Here is a 24,012-nt window from a genome sequence, read left to right as displayed (position 1 = left end):
GATCGATGAAGTGATGGGTCGCATGCCTGTTTAATTGAATGCAATGCTCACCTTGGAGTCTGTAAACTTGAGTTCGATACTCTGTGAAATCATATTAAAGACCTTATAAAAATTATGATAAATTTTTCCTTTATCAGTGCCAGAACAGATTGAGGGAATGGTTTTGATGTAGCTAACTCTGCTTCGCCTCTATGCGGTTTGTCTTGAAATTGTTTGCCTTTTGTAGCCCTGAAAGAACGCGCTACTGCGATGGACACAGCTGCATAGTTTATAAAAACATATTATTACAAAACTTTACTACAAGTAGTTTATACGTAGAGCAGTGACTTAACTACATTACATTTGTTGTTGTAGGCACTACGTATAGTTTTTCAAGGTGACTTACGTAGATAGAGATAAACAAATTGCTCGTCAAGTGATGTGGAAACGCGTGGAAGACGGCATTTATCCGCCATCACATAACCGTTTTGCGTAACAGAGGTAGGCTACGTAAAAACAACACCGATAAAAAAATATTTAAATAGGTGTACTTCCGGGAGTGTAGCCTACTTGAGTACAAAGAAATAATAAAAACGAAGAGCTGCTTTCCTGCTACTGATTGGGGGAGGGGACTCAAGAAGAGTTTTTGACGAAAAGTCATGCTCTAATAAGCTGAAAATATAGACAATGATTTGACAACTCTAACAAGCCCAAATTTATGCCACTGGACGGTCGTGTACCCCCTTGAAGGTTACTATTTAGTGATTATAGATATTTTCACGCAGTGTTGCCACATAAAATGACATTATTACTTTTAAAGCTTTTTTGTCTTACAAATTAATTAATTTATTGATATGAAGAGTTTTTTTAATTAACCAGAACATAAAATTATGTTTGAGTTGTTGAATGACATGTGTTATTGAATTTATCTTAAAATAATTAAAAAAAAATCGAATGGCAACACCGGTTCTGCTTGGAAAGTGGCAAAATTGCAATTTTTCGTTGTTACACAATTGGTGCGAGTGATCATACAAACCAATTCGATTATTTTGTTGCAGCAAATTGTTAGGTTACCAATAGCCGATTATAAAGTAGGCTGGCTACTCTATAAGAAACCAAGACAAAAGACGCCACAAAGATTTTTAAGTTCTCAAAACCTTAGATGGACCAATTAATTCTCAAAAGAAGTTGACAGCTTCACAGCTACATAATTTCTAATCAAACAGAAATTATCAACACCAGTATTATAGACAAATTGTGGCCTACGGAAAGTAACCTACGTCAGGCCAGAGATATATCCTCGTCCATTCTAAAATCCAGCGATAGTTTTAGGTTAAAAAAAGACGCAGCAATCCCAATTTTACATACACCTACACAATAACTTTGCAGGTCCCCCTTGAAAAAAATTTCATCAAAACCTGATGTGACACTAGAAGACTTCAGCGAAGCAACGGGCACTTTTTTATTGTATCAGAAAACGCTTCGATTGCTGGCCTCCCCGACCCAGTAGGGCGAACCTGCCTTAACGTCTGGCCAGTGCAACCGTGATCGCCGGATCAAAGCCTACTCTCTTTTTGAGTAAGTACATACCGGTAACACACTCCTACCTATGTTTTTTTTTCTATACATTGATTAATTGCCCTCTGCTCCAGATTTTTATTTGAATTTTTTCTGCCACTAGAGCCAAATTATCCTCAAATAGCTCGGCTTTCTTTCTTCTGGGAGACCCCAAGTTTATCCGCTCTGTTTAAGGGCAGACCGGGTATAAAAGTCAAAAGTACCTGCGCCGCGGTCGCGTGAAGGAGACGTGGGCGCCGCCTGGCGGCCAATTACTGCCAGTTCCAGCGTTCACACGCGACGAGTCGCCAGGCCCGTCGCAGGTCATCTGTTTGGGCTACGCAGAAAGAGGCCTGTCTCCCTGGCCCGCTCCGCCATTCTAAATTTGTGGACGGATCATGTAGTGTTTTCGATCCACACTTTCCCTCCACAGGTAGGCTATATAGACTTCCCAGCCTGGCCCTCATAACCTAAGCTGGTGGACTTACCTTCTGGGTGCATCGCCACCCCTAAATCATGTCGCTTCCCCGCCGCCATGGAGTGTGGCAGGTCGGTTTTTTAAAGTCTTCGACCCGGCTATGCTTGTTCTGCTCTTCTTGCAGTGTCAATCTTTTGTATTGAATATTAATGCGAATAAAACAGTTGAACAAAAGAAGATTTTTGGTGTTTTTGCATGTGTGTCCATATTTTAAGGGAGTTAGAGCAAAACTTTTGATCCTAGTCCCCTACTAGGCCTACTGATTATTCACTTTGCATCATTGAAGTTTGTCGAGTAGGCTACTATGTTTCAACTTCAGCATATAGACAAAGAGCAGTTATTGTAGCTTCTGCTCCACCGCCATTCTTTTGTCGAAAAAAGTCTATAGGCCTACATGCCCGTTAATCACCTTCGCATCGGTGTCGGATTATTTCATGTCCAATATGCACAAACGGGGTTTGGTACCTTTCGAGATTTATGAGTGTTGCATGAAAGTTAAAACAACAGATCTCTGATCACATCACCAACTGCACAATCTATCGCACCCTTAAATTGGGATGTTTTGAGCAAACTTGACACTCAAGTGACAAAGTGGTTGCTAGATAGTTGTCCTGTAATCTGACCGAGCCTACCACCACCAGCTAAAAGTAGAAGGTTAGGCCAACCATGGCCACCTGGAGATGCGGCCTTATTTGTCACATTTTGCAGATTTTGATTACAGCTACTGCTAGTGTTTGACTGACATTTTTTGAGATGTTTTTACTTTTTGCGGTTTCCTAATGACATAAAACTTTTTGTTGTCTTGGGGAAGCAGTAGCAAATGAGAAAAAGTAAGTTGAAAAACACAAAATCAGACTGTTATTGAAAATTAACAGTCTGACTAAAATCTTCGAAATCAAATTTTCTTTGTTTTTCAACATGTGAGAATGTTAAAACCTATTGTGTCATCTGGGGAAAAGAATAAAGAAAGCGTAAAAATCTAATTTTTAGAAAAATTTATTTAAACGTTCGCCCAAAGTTAGAAAAACCTGGAAATTTCTGCAAAATGTGACAAATCAGGCCGTATCTTTAGGTGGCCATGGGCCAACAAACAAATAAAACTCTTTGAACATTAAACTGACGTGGAAGAGTAGGCTAGGCCTGCATGAGACGATGACAACCAGTTTGAGGGACCAGTTTGGATATTTTACTGAATGTTTGTTTGCTGATTTGGTTTGGCCTATGGCTTTTGGCCATTTCACAACCAGTAAGCAAAGCTACAAATTCTTGCTCAAGTGGCTTCTGTATCTGGCACTGATTTGACTTGCATGTGACGATATCAGCGCACACGCGACATCTTGTGTTTATCTGACTATACCTGCGTCAATTTGATTGTAGCGAGAAACACCTGGAAGATGAAAAGGTTGTTTTATGTTTGAATCGAACTTGGAGCACTGAATCTATTTTCTTATTTATGCATTACCGGTACTTGAAAACAAATCAAAATATCGTTATTCGTTAGCCAAAAATTACAGCTGTGCTGTAGGCTACTCAGGAAGACTTTACTTGGCTTGGGCCTACTCAATGGCGTAACCAGATCATTTTTACAAAGAGATCAAGGCTTTTTCCAAAAGCAACACTTTCAATGATATTACAAACGAAGGTGAAATAAATTACTTTAAACTTGAAGTTAACGTTAAGTTTTAATTGATGATGAAAGTTATACTTTGAAAAGCTTATTTGGACTAGTGATAGGGTAATCAGTACAAAATCCTGGGAGGAGAAAGTGAGTAGCCGCAAGGGAGTGTCCTCAAAATATTTTTTAAAAAAATGCCTTAAAATTGCACATTCCAAGGATAATTTCAGCCTAAATCAATAGAAAACTCTGTCAAGTAATGCTGTAACAGAGGGTGCAAAGTTTATTTAAGTTACATCACACCAAAACAGCACAAAGAATAAATTGACTGGACTAGGCCTACATTGGGCGACTAGTAGGGCCTAAGCAATTCGACATTACATTGGGCGACTAGTAAGCAAAACGTTAAACAAAAATTGCGTACCGTACCATTGCCTGACTACTGATAGCAGCAAAAGTGTTACTAAATGCTGCATAAATTTGATCAAAGAAAGACATTTTTTTAACAAGCTTTCTACAGCTTTTTAATAGCTGTTGTGTGCGACGCGAACACAACAGGTGCGGTAGTTAATTGCGCCGGTGACGTCACGATTTTCCTAATCCACCCGGCAGGAGTGAGCAACTGTTAAAGCACGCCAACTTGAAGAAATCACTCGGTTTCCAATGACTGCTTCGCAGCAATGAAGTTTATACGGTTTTTCTGTCAAGAAATAACACAACATAAGACACTAGTCACAATTCAGCAAGCACAACAGTCGAACTGATAAACGTACCAAATTTGTTGACAAACAGTTCTCAATCCACTGTACGGTACACAAGTTCCACAGGTTGGCCAATGACGCACTGAATAAATAAATTCGCGATGTTACCTTACACAATTATTACGTAGGCTACCGTACCGTACAACCATAACGCTAGGTCAATAATCATTAAAAAACAAAGAAACGTGGCAATTCACTTGGCCTAGTTAAGATCGGTTTACGAGAATTAATTTCCATTAGGCTGACAAATTATTGGTCAATAATTCAGTAGTAAACATAAATCCACAATTCACGACACAAATCAATCAATCATACAATTCAGAATAATGAACGTACCGGTAGTATGACCGGATCAGTAATGCCAAATGATGCACTTGTACGCGAAGGATTCTATAGTGATTGACTCTGCAATATTTAAGTTTGAAGTATTAGCCTAACAACAATTTACGCACATCAGAGATACGTTACGTTTGTTTACGGTAGACAGTCAACATTCAGTTATACAAAACATTATTACATCACAAGTACGCTCACCAGTAAGTTGAACTTTGAGAGATAGCAAGCTGCAAATATGGAATCAGACAGCTTACACGTAAAATAGGGATCACCCTAACAATTGTCAAACTTAAGTCCTGTAAAAATACATAACAGAGAAGCAGCTAACAAAGCATAAACATCACTCAATCAATTTTCATTCACAAACTACAGTAGCTAACAAGTTCGGCTAGCTGGCAAACTAGCAGCAAAAACGAAAACGTCTCGAAAGTTCCATAGACAATCTCGTGGTGAGTGTTGCCATTTGCAAAGAGCGATAACATAACAATGAAGGGGAAACGACGCTAGGTGGCGAATACACAAATTAACGGGAGTAATGCGGTAAAACGAAAGGCAGGCCTATCAAGGACCTGTTGAAAATCTAACACTCCCGGGCCAAAGAAGGGCCAAACTGGCTCGTTCTTTTCATGAATAAAAGTTTTTCAACAGTCTATTGTCATGTAACAGTTCAGTCTTTAGTCTCTTCCTCATCGCTCTGATCTTCCAGCAAAATCTCAACGGTGTCTATTGGTGTCTCATCTTCATCTGGATCATCTTCTTCCCTTTGGACAATTACACAAAGTTTGGATATTGGTCTCTTCAGAGATCCGGTTGCAGTCTTCACTTCTACGGAACGAACAACGCCGTGACGATCAGGAAATGTTTCAATTACTCTGCCTAGTGGCCATCGTTGTCTGGGGGCAGAGTCATCAATCAAAAGGACGATGTCTCCTCTTCGGATATTTTCCTTTCTGTGAAGCCATTTCGTTCTTGACATCACAGATCGTGGGTATTCCTTAACCCACTGCTTCCAAAAGGTGTCTGCCAGAAACTGCACATGGCGGTATCGATCACTTGGTCGGTAGCCATCTCTGTCGCAGCTTAACATTGGCGGTAAATTCGATGAAGAATTCAACTTCAACAAGTGGTTAGGTGTCAGGGGTAAGTCGCCATCAACTTCCAGTTGCACATCGGTGAGTGGTCTTGAATTGACGATGTCTTCTACTTCAAGAAGTAATGTGTGCAATGTGTCATCATCGAGTGGTTGTTTTGGTAAGATGTTCATAAGAATTTGACGTACTGTGCGAATCATTCTCTCCCAGGCTCCGCCCATATGGCTGGCTGTTGGGGGGTTGAATGACCATTCTATTCCTTGTTGTCGAAGGCTCTGGTGGATCTGGTTCTGATTCCACTCATCGATGGCTTGCTTCAAGATTCTTTCACAACCCACAAAGTTGGTTCCATTGTCAGAGAAGATTTTCTTGATGGGGCCTCTGCGAGCTATGAAACGCCGTAGGGCATTTATGAATGCGCCAGTTGTCAGGTCTGGTGCCACCTCCAAGTGAATGGCTCTAGTTGTGAGACATGTAAAAAGGCAGCCGTATCTCTTAATGTCACTTCGTCTGTTTCGGACATTCAGCGGCCCAAAAAAGTCAACGCCAGTCTGTGAGAATGGTGGCTGTGACATTTGTAACCTTGCTTCTGGCAGTTCTGCCATGAGCTGTTGTCTAGGTTTTGCGGTCCTTCGCCGGCAAGGCAGGCATCTTGCAAGTACCCTTTTAACCGCAACTTTGGCATTAACTATCCAGTATTTTCGCTTAATATTGTTCAGTGTATGGCTTTCACCCATGTGCTTCGATTCGTTGGTATGACAATGTTCAATTATCAAGTCCGTTAAGTGGCGCTCTGGAGCTATGATAGCAGGATGTCGCGTTTCGAACGGTAAGTCGGATCTGTCGATTCTTCCGCCAACACGTAGAACATCTTTCATTAGGACAGGGCTGAGTTTTTCGAGTGGGATCCTCTTGGCTTTGGGCATGTTTGGATGTTTTCCTTTGGATAGAGATTTGATCCAGGCTGGAAAACTCTGACGCTGCTCGTATTTGATTAACTCAATTTCTGCCTCATCAAGTTCTGGCACACTGATTGGTCCTTTCAGTGTAATCTGGGTTTCGTTCTTCATGCGCATCAGTAAGTATGATTTGAATCTCAGGAACCAGGCTACTGATAGTTTCAGTCGGCGCAGAGATGAGAAGTAGGAGATTAACCTGTTGGTTCCTTGGCTTTCAGTCGTAGAAGCAGTAAAGGTTTCGATTTTCCTCTTTGGTTTGTAAGCAACAAAGATATCTTCAGATTGTGGTTTCTGAGCAGTTTGATTGGGCCATTCTTCTGGGGGTTTTCTCAGTAAATCTGGGCCATTGAGCCACATCCCAGAATTCAACAAGGCTTTGGCCGTCATGCCCCTTGAAGCTTGGTCAGCAGGGTTCTGCTTCGTGTCACGGACAAGAAAATTTGAAATGTCGGATTCAGCATCGAAATTATCTAAGCCTGTCTCCTTTGGTCGAGTACCTCTAAGCAACCAGCCTAAGGGTGTCCTGACTGCATCAGGTCCTTGCTTCGGGTTAGGTGCAAAGCGGCTTTCAATGCATCGGTGGGAGACAGCATGATCATAACCGATCAACAGTGTAACTGTACCATGGTCCAGTTGCTTCAAGTCAATGCCTTGGAGGTGCTTGTGCGTTTGCAGATACTCCGGAGAAGGCGCTGGAGTTGGCTTGGTAGGTATCTTGTCAACGACGATCACATCTGTCAGTTCTTGCACTTCGCCGCCAACTACTGGTAGAACTTTCAACGATACAGTTGAAGAACTGAAGGAATATGGTCCACTCGAAGACAGTGTTTGCACCTGGAAGTCACCAGATGGCTCAGGTTTCAGTTCAAGCATGTCTACAAGTTTTTGTTCACAAAATGTGCGGTTTGAACCAGAATCTAGGAGAGCATAAGTATGTATTACCTTTCCTTCTCCTGTCACACGTACGGGAACGATGTCCAAGTAAGTTGCCGAGTTGTTGGTTCTGGAATGGAAGGTTTCTACAACTTCATTTGTGTTCCTTTCTGATGGTCTTCTTCCGGGATCATCTGGCTGGCTATCATTTCTTCTATTAGCAATGGGGTTGGGGTGTCGTCTCTGGATTTGTTCTCCAGTTGTGACCAAGTACCGATGTAACAGAGAATGATGTGATGAGCTTCCGCATTCAGTGCATTTACCTCGGCTTCTGCAGTCGGCACGTATGTGATCTGGTCCAAGACAGTTTAAGCACAATTTGTTCTTCCTTACAAATTGCTCCCGTTCAGTGACGGATTTGGCTTTGAACTCTTTGCAGTGTTGCAAATAATGTGTACTATCGCACAGGATACATTGTATGAGTCGCTTGTTGCCAATTCGGAGCTGTCCGGATCGTTCAGTAGGTTTTGTCACTACGTTAAACAGTGAAGCCTTTTGTTTCCCTTTGGTGTCAGGCTTGTTAAGTTTGTCGACATTTGATGAAAAAAGTTTCACGCCATAGATTGAATTGGCAATCCTAGATTCGTTCGTTATGAAGTCAGCAAAATGTTGGAATCCAGCCACTTTTCCAGTGTCGTCATTGATTTTCAGAGCTTCAATTACCCACTTTTCTTTCAGAGACGCTGGCAGCTTATTTGCAAGGCAGGTGATAAACTGCACGGTATCCAAGTTCGAAGCTTCGGTGTTTGAGCTCAATGATAAACAACATCTTTTCAACAGGACGGACAACTTCTCCAATTGTTCGGGTTCGTGGTGAGAAATTCTGGTAACAGCTCTCAAGCGTTCCTCGCAAGCATGCGCAATAACGTGTGGTTGGCCATACCTCCGTTTTAATTCTTCCCACGCTTCATCATAGCAGTTGTGACCTTCGCTGCTATCGGCAAGGTGCCTTATTTGTTCACAGACTGCATCACAGCAGTGCTGCATGAGGTAAGACATCTTCCTGTCGGGTGTCAACCAATCAGAAATATGGGACTTAAAACGGTGCCAGAAAGCCCAGAAATCGAGTGGGTCACCAAAGAATTTCTTAACATCTGGTTTAGGTAGAAGTCGTTCTGAAAGATCAGGTTGTCGGCTAGTATAATAACAAGGGTAATTTACCTTTTGGTCTGGCATTCTTGCAGATGTTGCAGTTGGTTCTTGTTTGTGCCGCTCATCACCGTGACGCAGAGGTTCCAGGTGTGTGTCTTTGTGAGTGAAGGTTTGCTGTGGCAATCGTACGGGTGTCATTGATCCAATATTGATAACCGAAGAAGAATCATCTTGCCAGAGTGCGGCTTCAGTTTCGGCAGCTTTAATTTGACGCAGGTCTTCAGCTTCGGCTCTCTCACGTTCAAAGCGAGCTTTATCCTGCTCCAACCGAGCTTTATCCTGTTCCAACTGAGCTTTCTCTTGTTCCATGCGAACTAGTTCTTCTTCCTCTCGTCGCCTGGCATCATTCTGTTCTTTTGTCAAACGAGCTAGTTCCAATTTGGCATGTGCTTCACGTTGACGCAAACTGTACGTTGTACTCGATGACCGAATGCTTCCGGATTTGGAGCGGTGAGAATGGGTACGCAAGGACGAGTGATGTGAACGTAGTGGAGGAGTTTTAGTGTCTGTCCTCTCGCATTCCGTGAACCACTGTTTGGCTCTATCAGCAAATTCTTCTTTACCTTGAATGTAATCCCGTTTGGTTGAAAGACCTCCTGGAATTTGTTCATTGTCAGGGACATCGACACAAAGCGCCATTAAAGAGGCATAATTTTTGTCAATTTCTAACAGGATAGTCTGTACTTCTGTGAGGTTTTCACGTTTGCTCATCAGTTGTTCACCACGCTTGTAGCTGTCTCTCAAAGTATCAGCTGCTTGTTGAATAGCTTCGGCTTTGGAATCCATAGCTGTGTATGCAAATCCGCTTCGTAACAGCATAAGCTAACTTCAGCAAATGAGAGATGTCACGTAACACTGATGGGAACTAGGTAAGTAAACGCAAATTTGATCGTCAGGTTGGTGAAGATCAGCAGTTCGGTTCAATTGACGAAATCAGCTTCAGTTCAAAGATGGTCAAGCTTTAATGTCAAATTTGAAAAACGATGTTGTGTGCGACGCGAACACAACAGGTGCGGTAGTTAATTGCGCCGGTGACGTCACGATTTTCCTAATCCACCCGGCAGGAGTGAGCAACTGTTAAAGCACGCCAACTTGAAGAAATCACTCGGTTTCCAATGACTGCTTCGCAGCAATGAAGTTTATACGGTTTTTCTGTCAAGAAATAACACAACATAAGACACTAGTCACAATTCAGCAAGCACAACAGTCGAACTGATAAACGTACCAAATTTGTTGACAAACAGTTCTCAATCCACTGTACGGTACACAAGTTCCACAGGTTGGCCAATGACGCACTGAATAAATAAATTCGCGATGTTACCTTACACAATTATTACGTAGGCTACCGTACCGTACAACCATAACGCTAGGTCAATAATCATTAAAAAACAAAGAAACGTGGCAATTCACTTGGCCTAGTTAAGATCGGTTTACGAGAATTAATTTCCATTAGGCTGACAAATTATTGGTCAATAATTCAGTAGTAAACATAAATCCACAATTCACGACACAAATCAATCAATCATACAATTCAGAATAATGAACGTACCGGTAGTATGACCGGATCAGTAATGCCAAATGATGCACTTGTACGCGAAGGATTCTATAGTGATTGACTCTGCAATATTTAAGTTTGAAGTATTAGCCTAACAACAATTTACGCACATCAGAGATACGTTACGTTTGTTTACGGTAGACAGTCAACATTCAGTTATACAAAACATTATTACATCACAAGTACGCTCACCAGTAAGTTGAACTTTGAGAGATAGCAAGCTGCAAATATGGAATCAGACAGCTTACACGTAAAATAGGGATCACCCTAACAATTGTCAAACTTAAGTCCTGTAAAAATACATAACAGAGAAGCAGCTAACAAAGCATAAACATCACTCAATCAATTTTCATTCACAAACTACAGTAGCTAACAAGTTCGGCTAGCTGGCAAACTAGCAGCAAAAACGAAAACGTCTCGAAAGTTCCATAGACAATCTCGTGGTGAGTGTTGCCATTTGCAAAGAGCGATAACATAACAATGAAGGGGAAACGACGCTAGGTGGCGAATACACAAATTAACGGGAGTAATGCGGTAAAACGAAAGGCAGGCCTATCAAGGACCTGTTGAAAATCTAACAATAGCTTAGGTTGGTCGATTGCATATACAACAATAGTGCAGGAGGGCCAATTACTCCAATTACTACGCTTCTGGCTATACTGATTGCACTTGCTGATTCTGGCTAGGTTATAACTGAAATAAAACTACACAAATGACAGTCTCTAAAAAAGGAAAATGCTGGACCAAGATAACACATCATCAATTGCGACATACAGGTATGGAGTAGCCTACTGTTTTCAGCTGCAAGGAAAACGGATGTGTTTAACCGAATCTGAGTAAATTAGGCGAGCTAATGTATTGCACTATGAGATACGGAATTCTAATCAAAACTGTTTTACTTGATTAACATTTTATTAGCTGAATTTTTGCTGGGAGCGCAAGATGGGAAGCAAAAAATTTCACAGAGGGAGCAATTCCCCCTGCTCCTCTTTGGTTACGCCACTGAGCCTAGTAGACTACAGTGTAAACTGCATTTTAAAATAAAAATTTGAAACCCTTTGTTGTGATTTCAAAAGATAAAGAATCGTTGAGCTCATTTTCAATCAAAGTTTTGTGATCAAAATCAAGTCAAAGAGTAAAGAAACACTCTTTTCTTTTCTTAGTTTGGTTTTGAATCTTTATCCTCAGACTGACAAAGCCTTAATATGTTATTCCTGGTAGTTTCGCATACTTGTAAAAGCTCTTGATGCAGGGTCGATTACCGAAATTGGTAGAATGAAGTTTTTCGACTGTTGCCGGAAAATTATTCGATTCACTATAGATGCCGCATTGCCACTGAATTGAGAGCAGTCCTGAAATGTGTTGCTCAAGCGCACACCCCGAGAGCCAAACCACTGCCGCGTGATCTTGAGCTAGGCGCATAACCACTGAGCTAACGGGGCGAACAAAATGTTTACTACTTTACCAGATTAAAAAGGATTTCCTGTTCTTGCAATCGTAAAGACGAAGTGCAGAAACCGTTCCCACAACTATCTAAGACGCAGTCCACCATTCCGCAAATTACCAGCTTTCAAGAGCTGGTCAAAACAATCTGTGTCATGGAGCTTATGTTGAGTAGATATCTAGCAGGAATACCAGAAAAGAGTGTAAGCAGGATGTTGCGTTGTCGCCTAAAGAGATAAAAATAAAACTATGCTAGGACGCTGTATTGATTATTATGTTATGTTTGGAAAAGAACTGACCTAGACGCAACAACATTAGCAATATCCTTATTTAAAATATGCAACTTTTTTCCTTAAACTATTACAAACATTCAGTGCTCATACCACCAGTGCAGCACATTATAAGCCACATGGAAGACACTTGGAACACAACATGGCGTGCTACCAATATCAAACTCCATGGTTTTATACCGCACCCGGTGGCACGCTGTGACGCTACACGATCTGGTATGGACGTATCCCGGCCGACTTGAGTCAAACTAAATAGAATTCGAACACGAGTCGGCCGCTTCTATTCCAATATCCGCAGTAGGGTTTAGTTCTCTCATTTGCCTGCAAATGTGGCGCAGAAGAAGAAACTGCTCATCATGTCCTTCTTGAATATCTCATTTACAAGGCGCCAAATAAAATTGCATCGCATAACAGAACTGGATGAAGCCACACTCACCTGGCTTTCCGTTGTTCGCACTGCCTGTTTTAATTTCTCTCTCCTGGTTAGCGCACAATGTGAAGTTTCCCACTCCATAGTGCAAAGTTAAATTTACCTTACAATTTTCATTTTATGTATATTACAGTTCTGTAATTCCTGATGAGGACACACGTACGTATCGAAAGAGTTTATTTTTAATTATGTTATACTGTATTTGTGTATGTAATAGGCCTACATCATGTTAAACCCGCTGAAGTTACTTTGTTTTATTTCTCCATGGTTCAACAAAGAAAACTTCTACCAAAGCTTTATCAATTTTATAAAAGTATATACTTTTAATGTCTTGGTTTTGTCATTTTTTTCTTTTCAAAAGTGCCAAGTTTATGGTGCATACCCGACCTCAAATTTTGAAAAAAAATATACGCTTGAGCGCAAGACGTCATGCTCGAGTGACATATGGTAACTGTTAGTGTTACCTCAGATATTATGGTTACCAATTACCATGTATGCCTATCTAATTGCCTACATGCTCATCATCAATGTGCCGTATTTTACTTTTCAGGGATAAATTGTAGCAATGGCAAACTAAGTGCTTAATGTAGCTAGAAGAGATAAAATTACATAAAAACTAACAGGATAAGTCATAGTCTATAGGCTACTCTATTTAAGGTTTCATGTTAGATACCGTAGCCTAACAATCATCTGTGCCACACTTATTCAAATAGAATAAGTGTTTTCCAATATGAAGTTTGAGCTTCAGACTCTGAGTGGTTATCTCATTTGAAGCTTCTATCTTGTATGAATAGCTAGCATCTGCTTATAACCTAAAAATATGCATTTAATTGTTCCTTTGTTTAGACGGTAAAAAATTATGAGATTGCTGAACAGTATTTCTGATGCTTCAGCATTTGCTCGTTATCATACAAGTGAAAATTTTGAGTCTGCAAAAAAGTTGCATAGTTTATATGGTTTATAGATTATCAATATGCAGTAACATAAATACGGTTGAGATTAAACATTTTTACTAACTAGGCTACCGTATGCACTATGCAGTCATTGCACTATTTTTTTTTTTGCAAATCATTGATTTTAAATAGTATATATGTATTCTGTTGAAAGTGTATGGAATCTGACCTTGTAAGGTCGTTTGCTTCCTTCCTTTATCATTTCATTACCGGTATATTAATGATGTTTTGAGAAAGTATGAACCATTAATTGCTTAACTCAGCCTAACTTTATCTTTTTTTATTTTATTTTTCTAGCAAAAGATGAAGATTATTAAGCCAGCAAGATTGTACACAGCCTTACTTGCCTTTGGGTTAATAATTTTCTTGCGATTGCTTATCTATTTAGTATTCAGCAATGGAAAATCAGCACTGACATATGTACATCTAACAAAGCGAAGTGAAGAAATTGACTTTTCCAAAAACTCTTTTTTTGCTGACTCTCCGGGAGATCTAGATCCATTCATTAATAAAAATTATATGAACAAAAGACTTCTACAATTAGTTTCCTTAGCACATCTTTCATCACAATCAAATGTTAAAGAAGCAAGAAATCATATTGAAAACAATTCAACCGACTTTTCTTATTTACTTGATGAACTAATGTCTGTTGTTAAACTGAAGAATTTCTTTTCACGATTATGGGGATGTAAAGAAGCCAGCATTACTCAGGTTGTATATAGTTTATGATTTGGAATAATAACAAGGCATGTTTTATATAGCATGGCATCTATTGTAGATATAATATGTGTTTTTTTGTGTGCTTTACAAAGCATCTAGCATTGCAACTTTAGTGCAGCTTTATAAACTAGCTATCAATCGCACTATTACTTTAAAACCATCAATACTAAGTTGTGGTTGATTAGTTAGAGTGCTTAGATAACTCTCCGAAGGATGTTGACTGTTGCATACATACTGCTCATGAGCACGTGGCTGTATCTTGGCAAAACACATGTAATGGCATGCCAAACTTGGGAGCAGTTAACTGTATGATTACCGTATATGTTTTTTCCCTGTTTCCAGTTGTCAGTTCTGTTGCATAACTGTAATTTTCAATATCATACTTGCATGTTATTGCATTGGACACAAGATAACATAAAATTTTTGTTTGGTAAACTGAAACAAAATTAAATGCTATTTTGTAAGGTCTTTTGCATGAACTGACACGGTACGGTATCCATTATCCAACTCATGTTTACTGACTTAAATTAGAGGCACTAACAGCAGATCTTTTAAGCAGTCGATGAGGAGATTTCTCTGATTACATAATTAAGAAGCAAGTTTTTTAATGTACCAGTAATCAACCATTCTAATTGGCAAATTACTGGTGGAATATATGATAATAAATTAGTTCATGAAATAAGTTATATGTATACTTAATTAGCAAATTTGCTTATTTGATGAATATAATATCATACACTGTTAGTGTTTTCAATCCTTTAAATCAGGTGTTCTATCTACCAGTCTATTATAGCATAATTAAAAAACATTGCTAAATTTAAAATTTACCCAAAAGTTTACTCTTGAATGAATCTTTTCAAAGGACCTAAACATTAGAGAGCTTAGTGAGAGTGATATACTACCGCTAGGTTAGAACATTGATTATATGAGGAAGATGTGACCAAACGCGGAAGCTCCGGCCTGAGTTGTAATTTACTTCCAGGCCTCTGGCCAAAATTTTGCTTCTAGTGCATCATGAAAGTACGGTACCTTATGCTATTATATATGTTACAGTACATTAAAACTAGCACAAAAACTTGTCTCTCAGCTCTTAAAAAAAACATTATCCACACCCACAATTCTTCAAGCGACTTCACTAAAAGGTCATACTGGATGCGTCATAGCTTTTTTCAAGTTGCAATAGTCACTTGAATCTACTTTTTATGTATTTCAACATGTATATACGGTACCTTAAAAGATTTTACACAAGACTCCCTCCTAACTGCGAGTATCAGTACTCAGAGGAATAGTTAAGCTAGAATTCAATCCTGTTAAATAAGATTATTTTTTTCATTTAATAGTTGCAAGAAGTATTATATGAAACGAAGCAAAGTGCAGTATATCCAGGAGTCCACAACAACAAAGGAGTGAGAGTAGAAATTGCTAAAGCTGATCTTGAAGTAATGGTGAATGCCAACTGTGGCTCCGCTAATTCATATACAACTCAGCAAGAGTTAGATCGATGTCTTCTGCTCAAAAACAGGTGAAATACTTGCATGCAAATTATATGTGAATATTATTGTGTTTTCAACATTTACTTTAATTAAAGAAATAGGTGCTGATGTCTCTTCACTTCTGTTCTCAATCCTCATCCTCAATAACATCAAGGAACCAGAACAATGGTTGAGAGACATCAGCATCTATTTCTCTAATATTTTCATCCTCACTAACATTTACTTTGTCAGATGCTTTGTTGATTTATTTCTGCAATTGTTTTTTTTTTGTCTGAAAGCTTTGTTTGTGGTCCTAGTTCAAATGTTGAATAATGTGCTAACTTTTGGCTGATACATATATATTGTTTTTCAGGAGGATTCTTGACCAGGCAGTTTTGCTCTTGCAACTGTCTCACTCCAATATTGCTAGAATCCTTGGCTTATGTGTGCAAAGGGTAAAATCTACTGATAAGCCTGGTAAGGCTATGAGCGCATATATTATCTAACTTTGTGGATGTGCTAATTGTATATCCTTAAAGTGGCATGTTCAATGTTCATTGTATTCAGTAAATTCTTTCATCCACTATGTAAGCTAGGCCTACTTAACATGATGAAGTGATGTTTGAAGAAGTAGATTTTCTATAAAGCTTAAGTCGATAGTTTTTTTTTGTTATCTTCTAAATTAGGTTGTGCAGTTTTTTGTAAAAACTTTTGTTCAATCTTCCAATCACAGGAAGAGTGTCATCATCTGGAGTCATATTGATCAGAGAAACAGGTTCTCCTGCTCGTATCGAGAGATTGAAGATGTTAAGTTGGGAAGAGAGATTAAAGGTAAATGTTGTGTTTTAGAAAGTTAAACTTAATGTGATTTTGATTCCAACTTATTTTCTTATCAGATCTGTGTTGAGCTGCTCAGTCTAGCCACTTACTTTTCGAACACACTCCTTGGAAGTGTGCGTCTCGAGAATTGGAACCCTGAAAATTTTATTCTCAACGCCGAAGACCGGAAAATCCAGCTGAATGACTTTGATCAGCTGATTTATCTGACGGAGCCGTCATGCATGAATGATCAGCAATGTTATGTCGATGGAATTAACTGCGGTATGTCGCTGAAGTCATTTTGTGTTTGCTAGTTCTTTGCTTCTCTCTGCTATGCAATGTTCAATTATAATCTTCACTAGCCGTTTCACGGTCAGAGTGTGGCTGTCTAACGATTTTTGGTTTTGTATTGTTGCTTCTGAATATCTTCTTTAATCGATGGATTGTAGGAATCGTTATCCTCGGACTGAGAAAGTTTCTTTGAGAGCTTAATCCTGACAGTTTCGCATACTAGAGAGGCTTTGTCGAGCCCCGGTCGCAACTTTCGAAAAGATACCATTAAAAATTCCCTCATGCTGAAATTAAATATGGCTTATGATCTTACAATTTTTAAATATAACCTGCCACTTTTTATTTTGCTCTTTATTGTTGGACAGCAGGAGTTCAACATTTCAACTCTTTCGCACCTTCAGCCTTTCGATCATTAAAAACTCCATCACGCTTATTCATTTCATTTGCAAATAAAATATCACACGCTGAAGTAATTAGGGTCGCTCTAGTAAGTCTAGTTGGTCAAATTTTAACATGATGGAATTTTTAATGGTGTTGTTTGGTAACTTGCTTCTCGGTCACTGAGATTGACAGTGGGCTCGAGTGAGCTTATCAATGAGCATAATGCCAAATGAACCAACAATTTGTAGGCTACCTAACTGGTTACGGCTTACTACAAAACATGTTCCTGAGAAACAGGTTTCAACGATTTATCTGCGTCTGATGAGCCAAACATCAAATTTCACGAAAGTTTTTTTGTTGTTTCAGGATTGACCTGCGTTTTGGGACAGTGCTCGGGCTATAATGCGAAGAAGAACTTGCATGAACTGAACCACGCTTTTTTAGCGCCTTTGTTGCGCTACAATGTGCCACAAAAACTTTCGGAGGCTATTTTGAACACTTTAGTAAACCTGAACACTCTCAAAGGTTCTGCTTCTGAGCTTCTGAAGGAACTGAGACCGTTGATGCCAATGTGTAAGTGCAGATAAACCTCAGTAATCCGACTGCACTGGGTTTTGTGGAGTGCTGTCGTTTTCGAAATGTTTTTCGTTTATTGTTGACAAGTTAAAATGGTGAAAATGAAATGCAAGAGATCGTTTGACGAATTCCTGTCTGATAGCGGGGTCGAATACCCATGGTCAGCGTTCAAAGAACACTTCATTTTCTAAGTTTCAATTAACGAGACCTGATTCCACATAACCAAATTCATTTTTTCTATTGATTCAACAACTACAGACACTAAGGCGATGCTATGAGAACTGGGATTCTATTCCAAGTGGTTCAAGCAGCAATTGAAGTTTCCTAGCAAAACGAATAATTCTTCTGGTGTCATCTTTCCGTTTTCATTTCATTTTACGTTTCAGCGCAATCCGGCTTGCGATTTCAAAATGAAGCTCCACAGCAGAAAGTATCGAACAACGATCCTGCCGTGTTGAACATGCAACGATTGCCAGACGGATGGCAGGTATCTCAGAAAACACGTTTTTGCACGTTGAATCAATGCAAAACTGACTGATTTGCAGTCTGGTAGGTTGCATTGTGGTTAGTTATTCATCAGTTAACATTGATTTTCGGTAACTTACCGAATAAATTTCTCAGGTTTTCAAAAATTGTAAACATTATCTACCCAGCACATTGATTCAACATTTACAGACGTTGAAGCAATGTAGAAAAACTGCTTTGGGAATGAATGTCCCAGGGTGCAAATCAACCGTTTTTCACATTGATTCAACGTCTGCAAAGGTTGAATCAGTGTAAAAGAGTTGCCGTTTGGGTACAGCTTGCTTTTTTACCCAGGTTGACTCATGGGAGCAGCACGAATCCAAAGTAGCCATCAACGAAGTCAACCTTGGCGTTGTGGAACAACCTCAACCCGGGAACGACCCTGATTCTGCTTTTGATTTTCAGCGTTTGGACCAGGACGGTCAACTTGTAAGTAATTTCCCAGACACTAAAATCTGTCATTTTTACACTGATTCAATGTCTGCCGACGTTGAATCAATGTAACGTTAGTCTTGCCTATTTAGAAAGGTATGAAAACTATCACCATGTCATGTCAAAATAGTATTGTGTGTAAAAAGTGCAGTTTGAAGATTACAACCATTTTGTTTTCCATTCAGCCCCAAGGTGATGTACAGAATGGATTTCAAAAGATTGAGCACGCCGACTTCCCTGGTCAGTACGATTACCACTGCCCGCGCAGCAAGGCAGAGTGGGGATGCGTCATGTCACTCCGGACCGCTGAAGAAGCCATGCGCAAGTGCTCGGCTGATGACAAGTGTAAATCCTTCGTAACGATCCCTCATCTTCGCAAGGAAGGTGGGTTTTGATGTAAAAACACGTAGACTTTACATTGTAAATCGTTTTTCAGCCACCCTACGTGCTTTTTTTTTTTTTCTTCGGCCAATTGAAGCTCGGTAGAAACAGCATCTTGACTTTTGTTCTACGCAGGTTGGATCATTGCCATTCTGAAATCGGACAAAAGCAACCCAGTTGACCACGCTGGCACGACAGTTTACATCCGACTTGGAGTTGCTGATCTCGCTGAGATACCTGAAATCGTTCCGCAAGGTGTCGCCCAAAAGGTACTTGCTAATGACGTCACAAAGTAAGCCTCATCTACCTTGTTGCGCCAATAAGAAGTTTCCCTTCATTCTTGTCGCGTTTGTTTCAAACCACGCGCCGCATTCCGATCCACAAGTTCGGGATGCCAGAAAAAAAAACATAATTACTGAAAAGGTCGCTAGTTCACATAAAGTTAAAATCACGCTGCAAGTGGAAATATAGCCGACTGCACTTCCTATGTAAGGTTCACCAACTTTGGATGTGCGTAAATGAAAGACACACATTAGTTTATAGCTGTTCCAAACTTATCGTGAAATATATTGCATTCCTCTATCACTGCAACCACTGCTCTTAACTTACGATCTCCACTTAAAATCATTACAATGATTGACAGCTCGATACGTAAGCATAATAATTGCATTGTCATGCTTTCAGATGAAAGAGCAAGGTCATTGCTTAGACGGTGCTATTGCTTCACAATCAATACCTCGAGATGCCTGCAGAGATGTGTTGATGAAGTCTTGCAGTTGGCCAGGTGAGCGAAGGTGGAACTTTCAATATGGCGGCCATAATAATTTACTGAGGAAACGGTACAGAACGAAACTTGTATAGTATACTGCTATAAGCTGTGATCTAGCGATGACGCTTTAACACTGCATTGCAATGCGTTGAAAATGAGTCAGCATTTTTGAGACAATTCGTATGTTGCACTTTTACCTTTTCAAGGCGTTGTAATGCAAGAGAAAATAATATTGCTTAACATTTATTTGGCTGTTTTGGTAAATGAGATGTACATGGAATCGATTGATTACAAGATAATTGTTTGGAAAGATTAAATTAAGCATAGTAGACATTTTTAAACATTGGACTTCTTCATCTTCAGTTCGTTTCAAATTGTTGTGTTTTGTTTTATTTTTTTCTTGATTGAATGTCCCAACGTATGCCAGCGTTGGGACACAGCAATTCTAGAACATTCTGGTCTGTCTCCAGGCATGACCGACGACGACTGGATGAAGCTAGTGCAAGATAGCAAAGTCGTCGACGCGAGCAAGTTCAAACCTTCACACGGAAAACTGGCGAATGGCGGGCAAATGAACATAGTGCTGGAGATTGGCCAGAAAAGGCAACCCGCGCTATTCCTTGCCAAGCGTGGTCCCGACGAGTTCGGCGTCTCTCAACTTGCAGTGTATCAACTAGACCGCATGCTTGGTGTAAGATATTTTTCATATGTGTTTCTACTGTTTTAATTCTATTTTTGACTGTTTGAAGTTAAAAAAAGTTTGGTTTTCACTCTATTGCAACAAACTTTATTGATGGGGCTTACCAAAGTTTTTTTTTTAAGTACCCCGCTACAAAAGCTGCTTTTTACGTTGTTGTCTGGCTCATTACCACCAGATCGAAAAACAATTGCTTTTGCCAGCTGTTCTACTAACCTCAAACAATTACTAGCTTTGTACCAACGGGTTATGGAAATTATATGCATCTAATCATAACCACCACCGTGTGACGTGCTTACTTTTCAATGGCTGCATTGTTGCGAGAACTTATCTGTTTGGTATTTTCCCTCCGCGCTGCATGTTGTTGGGGAGTTTGCAACTTCTTTGTTTGCAGCAATCGTATTATGTTATTTGACATCCTTTAACGCAGGAATATCTATAACTACGAGATTGGAAACTCTTTTCAGTGCTATACATCAGCAGGGTCAACATATTACTATGACTGCAGAATAATTATTAAAATAAAACACTGTTTGTTTCAACTGAAGAATGTATAAAATTCAATTTTGCAATAACAATATAAAATGTGCAGGTACACTCACATCAAAACTTATATGATGTGTAAAAGTTTAAAACCACGAATCCAAAATATCAAAAAATAAATGAATGCAAAGAATCCAAAAATTCCCTGTTGTTCTTTAACATTTTGAGTATTGCAAACCGGATCAGAAGTAAACGAGGAGTGTTCAACAATCAGTGAAATGTGTTGTCGTAGGCCTTTATGATAAACTTATTCACAGACCAACCCAGTACGAAATCAATACGTTTAAGATGTCATAAGAAGTAAAACTAATACTCGGTTTTGAAATCATTCAGCAGCAAACGAAATACGACAGGATTGCACAAATGGAATACAATCACATTAAATAAACTAGGCAAGTGTATACTTTACAGTTTACGGCAGGTGCATTGATTGTTGCACTTTTCCTTGTCTGTTTACTACTTGCTATTTTTTAAGGTCAACTTATGTAAACCTTTATCACAGCGACGCAAAGAGCAGTGACCCTACTGGTGTATAAAAGTGTTTTCAGTTCCACAGAGTTTCCAATCCCGTAGTTATAGATATCCCTGCTTTAACGTTGTGTTATAGTAAATTATCATATGCAACTACTGGGGTGTATTGTCAATGCCTGCTTGATTAGAATTATCAGTCTTTTTTCATGTTTCTTGCAGCTCTTCAAAACCATTCCTGCTTTTGAAAGAGAATTAAGCTCCTCCGAACTCGCGGATGCAGGATTTCCTGTGGATGTTGGTGGGAATCAGTTCGACAACTTTCGTCCTCTCAAGCAATCGGATGGGTCTTTGATCGGTGTCATAGTTCCGCAGGTAAGTGCGATATTGCAGGGAAAAAGTTCACTGAACTAAGTGAATGGAGTTGTTATAGTTTTTTGAGCCAACTTTATTCACTTCTTATCAATTACCAATTAACTCCTTTCCATCTACACTCATATGCTTTTACCCATTCATACGATTTTCAACTAACCAATTTATTTCAAATGTTACGAAGGGTTGCCCTTGTGCATTACACCTGGCTAAGTTTTTATTCATTTAACAGCTTTAATTTTTTTCAATATTACAAATTAACCCTGTTTGACCCATACAAGCAATAGCGTTGACAGAGAGGGTCCAGGGGCGCTTTTGGACCCTGGCTTAAATTGATCCTGCATTCAAGGCATGCTTTGGTCCATCAGCTAAACATTTAACTATCGCATTTATTCCAGATATCACAGAGAGTTGCTGTTGAGCATTATATTTCCGTTCCTCGTCTTAGTGGGATCACTAATGCAGTGACTCCCTTCAACAGGCGCCAGTGGAGCGACTTGGAATATCTTTTGTTGGGATTCCTTGCTGCCATTCCAGTGTCTAATAAAGGCCACCAGAGTGTCCAAGGTTTGCGATTGGTATTATGTTAAAAAAAAAACGATTTCTGTCTTATCATAATTACATGTGACGTAATATATCATGAAAGACATAAACTGTTTCAGGAAGAACTATAAAATACTGCACCTGTTGTACAAGCGATAATGTTTTGATACTGAAGCATGTAATGATGGCTTAAAATGGGATTTTTTTTGTATGTCGTGCAAATAGTTTGTTATCAAGGATCAATTTTGTAACCAGTGTGATTTTTTTTATTGTTAGCGTGATGCGACTAAAATAAACTATACGACTTGTTACCTTAACTTGTAAATTATGCACAAACCTGAAATTACTCCCTTCAAAACAAGTTTGAAATTATGTATCCAAACCGATCTGACCAAAATAATTCTTGAAATTCATAGGTCAGCTTATCCACTTGAGAGCAGAGGAGGCTTTTCTGCGCAATACAAACGATTACATTTCCTACCTATACAACTGCCAATTCCCACTGCACGTCATCGCAACCTTACGTCACGCCACGGCTCATCGCTGCGACTTGGGCAGTGCTGTTCGGACGAGGCTGCTGGATCGCAATTCACCTCAGATAGCTGAAGTCATACGTACCAACGTAGCTCAGCTGCTAAACCTGGTTGATCAATGCATCACTCGCTTTGGAAAACAAGTGGTCTTATACGACACAACAGCGGTGCAGAAGAGATAGCATAGTTCTACGTTATTACTACGTAAATATAATGCTTTCGAGTCGAAGTTGGATTAAATATTTTCTATATTTTGTATCTCCATAGCTGCTATCAATTTGATAGTATTCCATACTGCTTTTTATAATATGTTACTTTTTATCTCAATCAAGTATTGAATTACGAAGACTGTGATTTGTTCATGGGAAGCACGTGATGTTGTTGATATTATTAAGAGAGCCCTTTCTAAACTGTTAGCACCCAGACAGCAAAATTCGTCATTTTTACATTGATCCAACGTAAAGAACACTGGATAGTTCGAAACTTCTTCTTACGTAAAAAGTGGTGCTATCAGTGACGTATCCCTGAGTTGTGCTGTTCAGTTCCACCCACCGATAGTTGAACGGTGGTCCCTTGATTCTCGTATTTCGTTCCCAGAGCCCAGTGACTATCAATCGATTTACTTGCACGCAATTTTAAATAATCATCTATTTCAATGGTTACGAGAACACGTGTTTCTCCACACCCAAAACTTCCATTTGAAGCCGGGCCTTGTGTGTGTTGCAAGTTTTGAACTGTTCTCAATATTCATCTTTACTGTGTAGTTGTTGCCCACACAGTTGCACGTTTTTTTCCAAGCATTTTGTAACCTTAGGCTACCATCGTAAATCCTCTCAATTTCAAAGTAGTCTAATAGCAAGCTATGCTGGATTTTTATCACTTTACAGTCTTTCTTGCATGCATTGGCGTGCCGTATATTTATTATCGATTCGCATCAATTATTCACTTGTACCGTACT

The 24,012-nt window shown here is 39.5% G+C and overlaps 2 protein-coding genes across 2 annotated transcripts; one reads left to right on the top strand and one right to left on the bottom strand.

Annotated features, from left to right (window-relative positions):
- Positions 1 to 5,393: 5,393 nt before the first annotated feature.
- On the bottom strand, positions 5,394 to 9,647 carry LOC145786158 (uncharacterized). The gene has a single exon (XM_082597809.1). It carries the CDS (start codon positions 9,645 to 9,647, stop codon positions 5,394 to 5,396), a length of 4,254 nt encoding a protein of 1,417 aa, XP_082453935.1.
- A 4,084-nt stretch (positions 9,648 to 13,731) lies between these two features.
- Positions 13,732 to 23,968, top strand: LOC145786780 (uncharacterized). The gene is made up of 15 exons (XM_082598521.1): positions 13,732 to 14,243; positions 15,593 to 15,774; positions 16,098 to 16,201; positions 16,458 to 16,555; positions 16,621 to 16,825; positions 17,582 to 17,788; positions 18,178 to 18,278; positions 18,611 to 18,745; positions 18,934 to 19,132; positions 19,265 to 19,398; positions 19,814 to 19,913; positions 20,369 to 20,589; positions 21,829 to 21,981; positions 22,377 to 22,545; positions 22,938 to 23,968. Exons 1-15 carry the CDS (start codon positions 13,836 to 13,838, stop codon positions 23,234 to 23,236), a joined length of 2,715 nt encoding a protein of 904 aa, XP_082454647.1. The 5' UTR covers positions 13,732 to 13,835; the 3' UTR covers positions 23,237 to 23,968.
- The last annotated feature ends 44 nt before the right edge of the window (positions 23,969 to 24,012 follow it).

Source organism: Aplidium turbinatum, chromosome 17 (assembly GCF_918807975.1).
Source record: "Aplidium turbinatum chromosome 17, kaAplTurb1.1, whole genome shotgun sequence".
Taxonomy (NCBI): Eukaryota; Metazoa; Chordata; class Ascidiacea; order Aplousobranchia; family Polyclinidae; genus Aplidium; species Aplidium turbinatum.
The sequence above is the reverse complement of the archived record's forward strand: the minus strand, read 5'-3'. Positions and strand labels throughout refer to the sequence as shown.

Excerpts from the sequence above, each read along its gene's own strand:
- LOC145786158 (XM_082597809.1), bottom strand. The coding sequence starts at position 9,647 with ATGGATTCCAAAGCCGAAGCTATTCAACAAGCAGCTGATACTTTGAGA.
- LOC145786780 (XM_082598521.1), top strand. The coding sequence starts at position 13,836 with ATGAAGATTATTAAGCCAGCAAGATTGTACACAGCCTTACTTGCCTTT. Across the intron at positions 16,826-17,581 it reads TGTCGATGGAATTAACTGCG|GATTGACCTGCGTTTTGGGA; the intron begins GTATGTCGCTGA and ends TTGTTGTTTCAG. Across the intron at positions 22,546-22,937 it reads AGGCCACCAGAGTGTCCAAG|GTCAGCTTATCCACTTGAGA; the intron begins GTTTGCGATTGG and ends TGAAATTCATAG.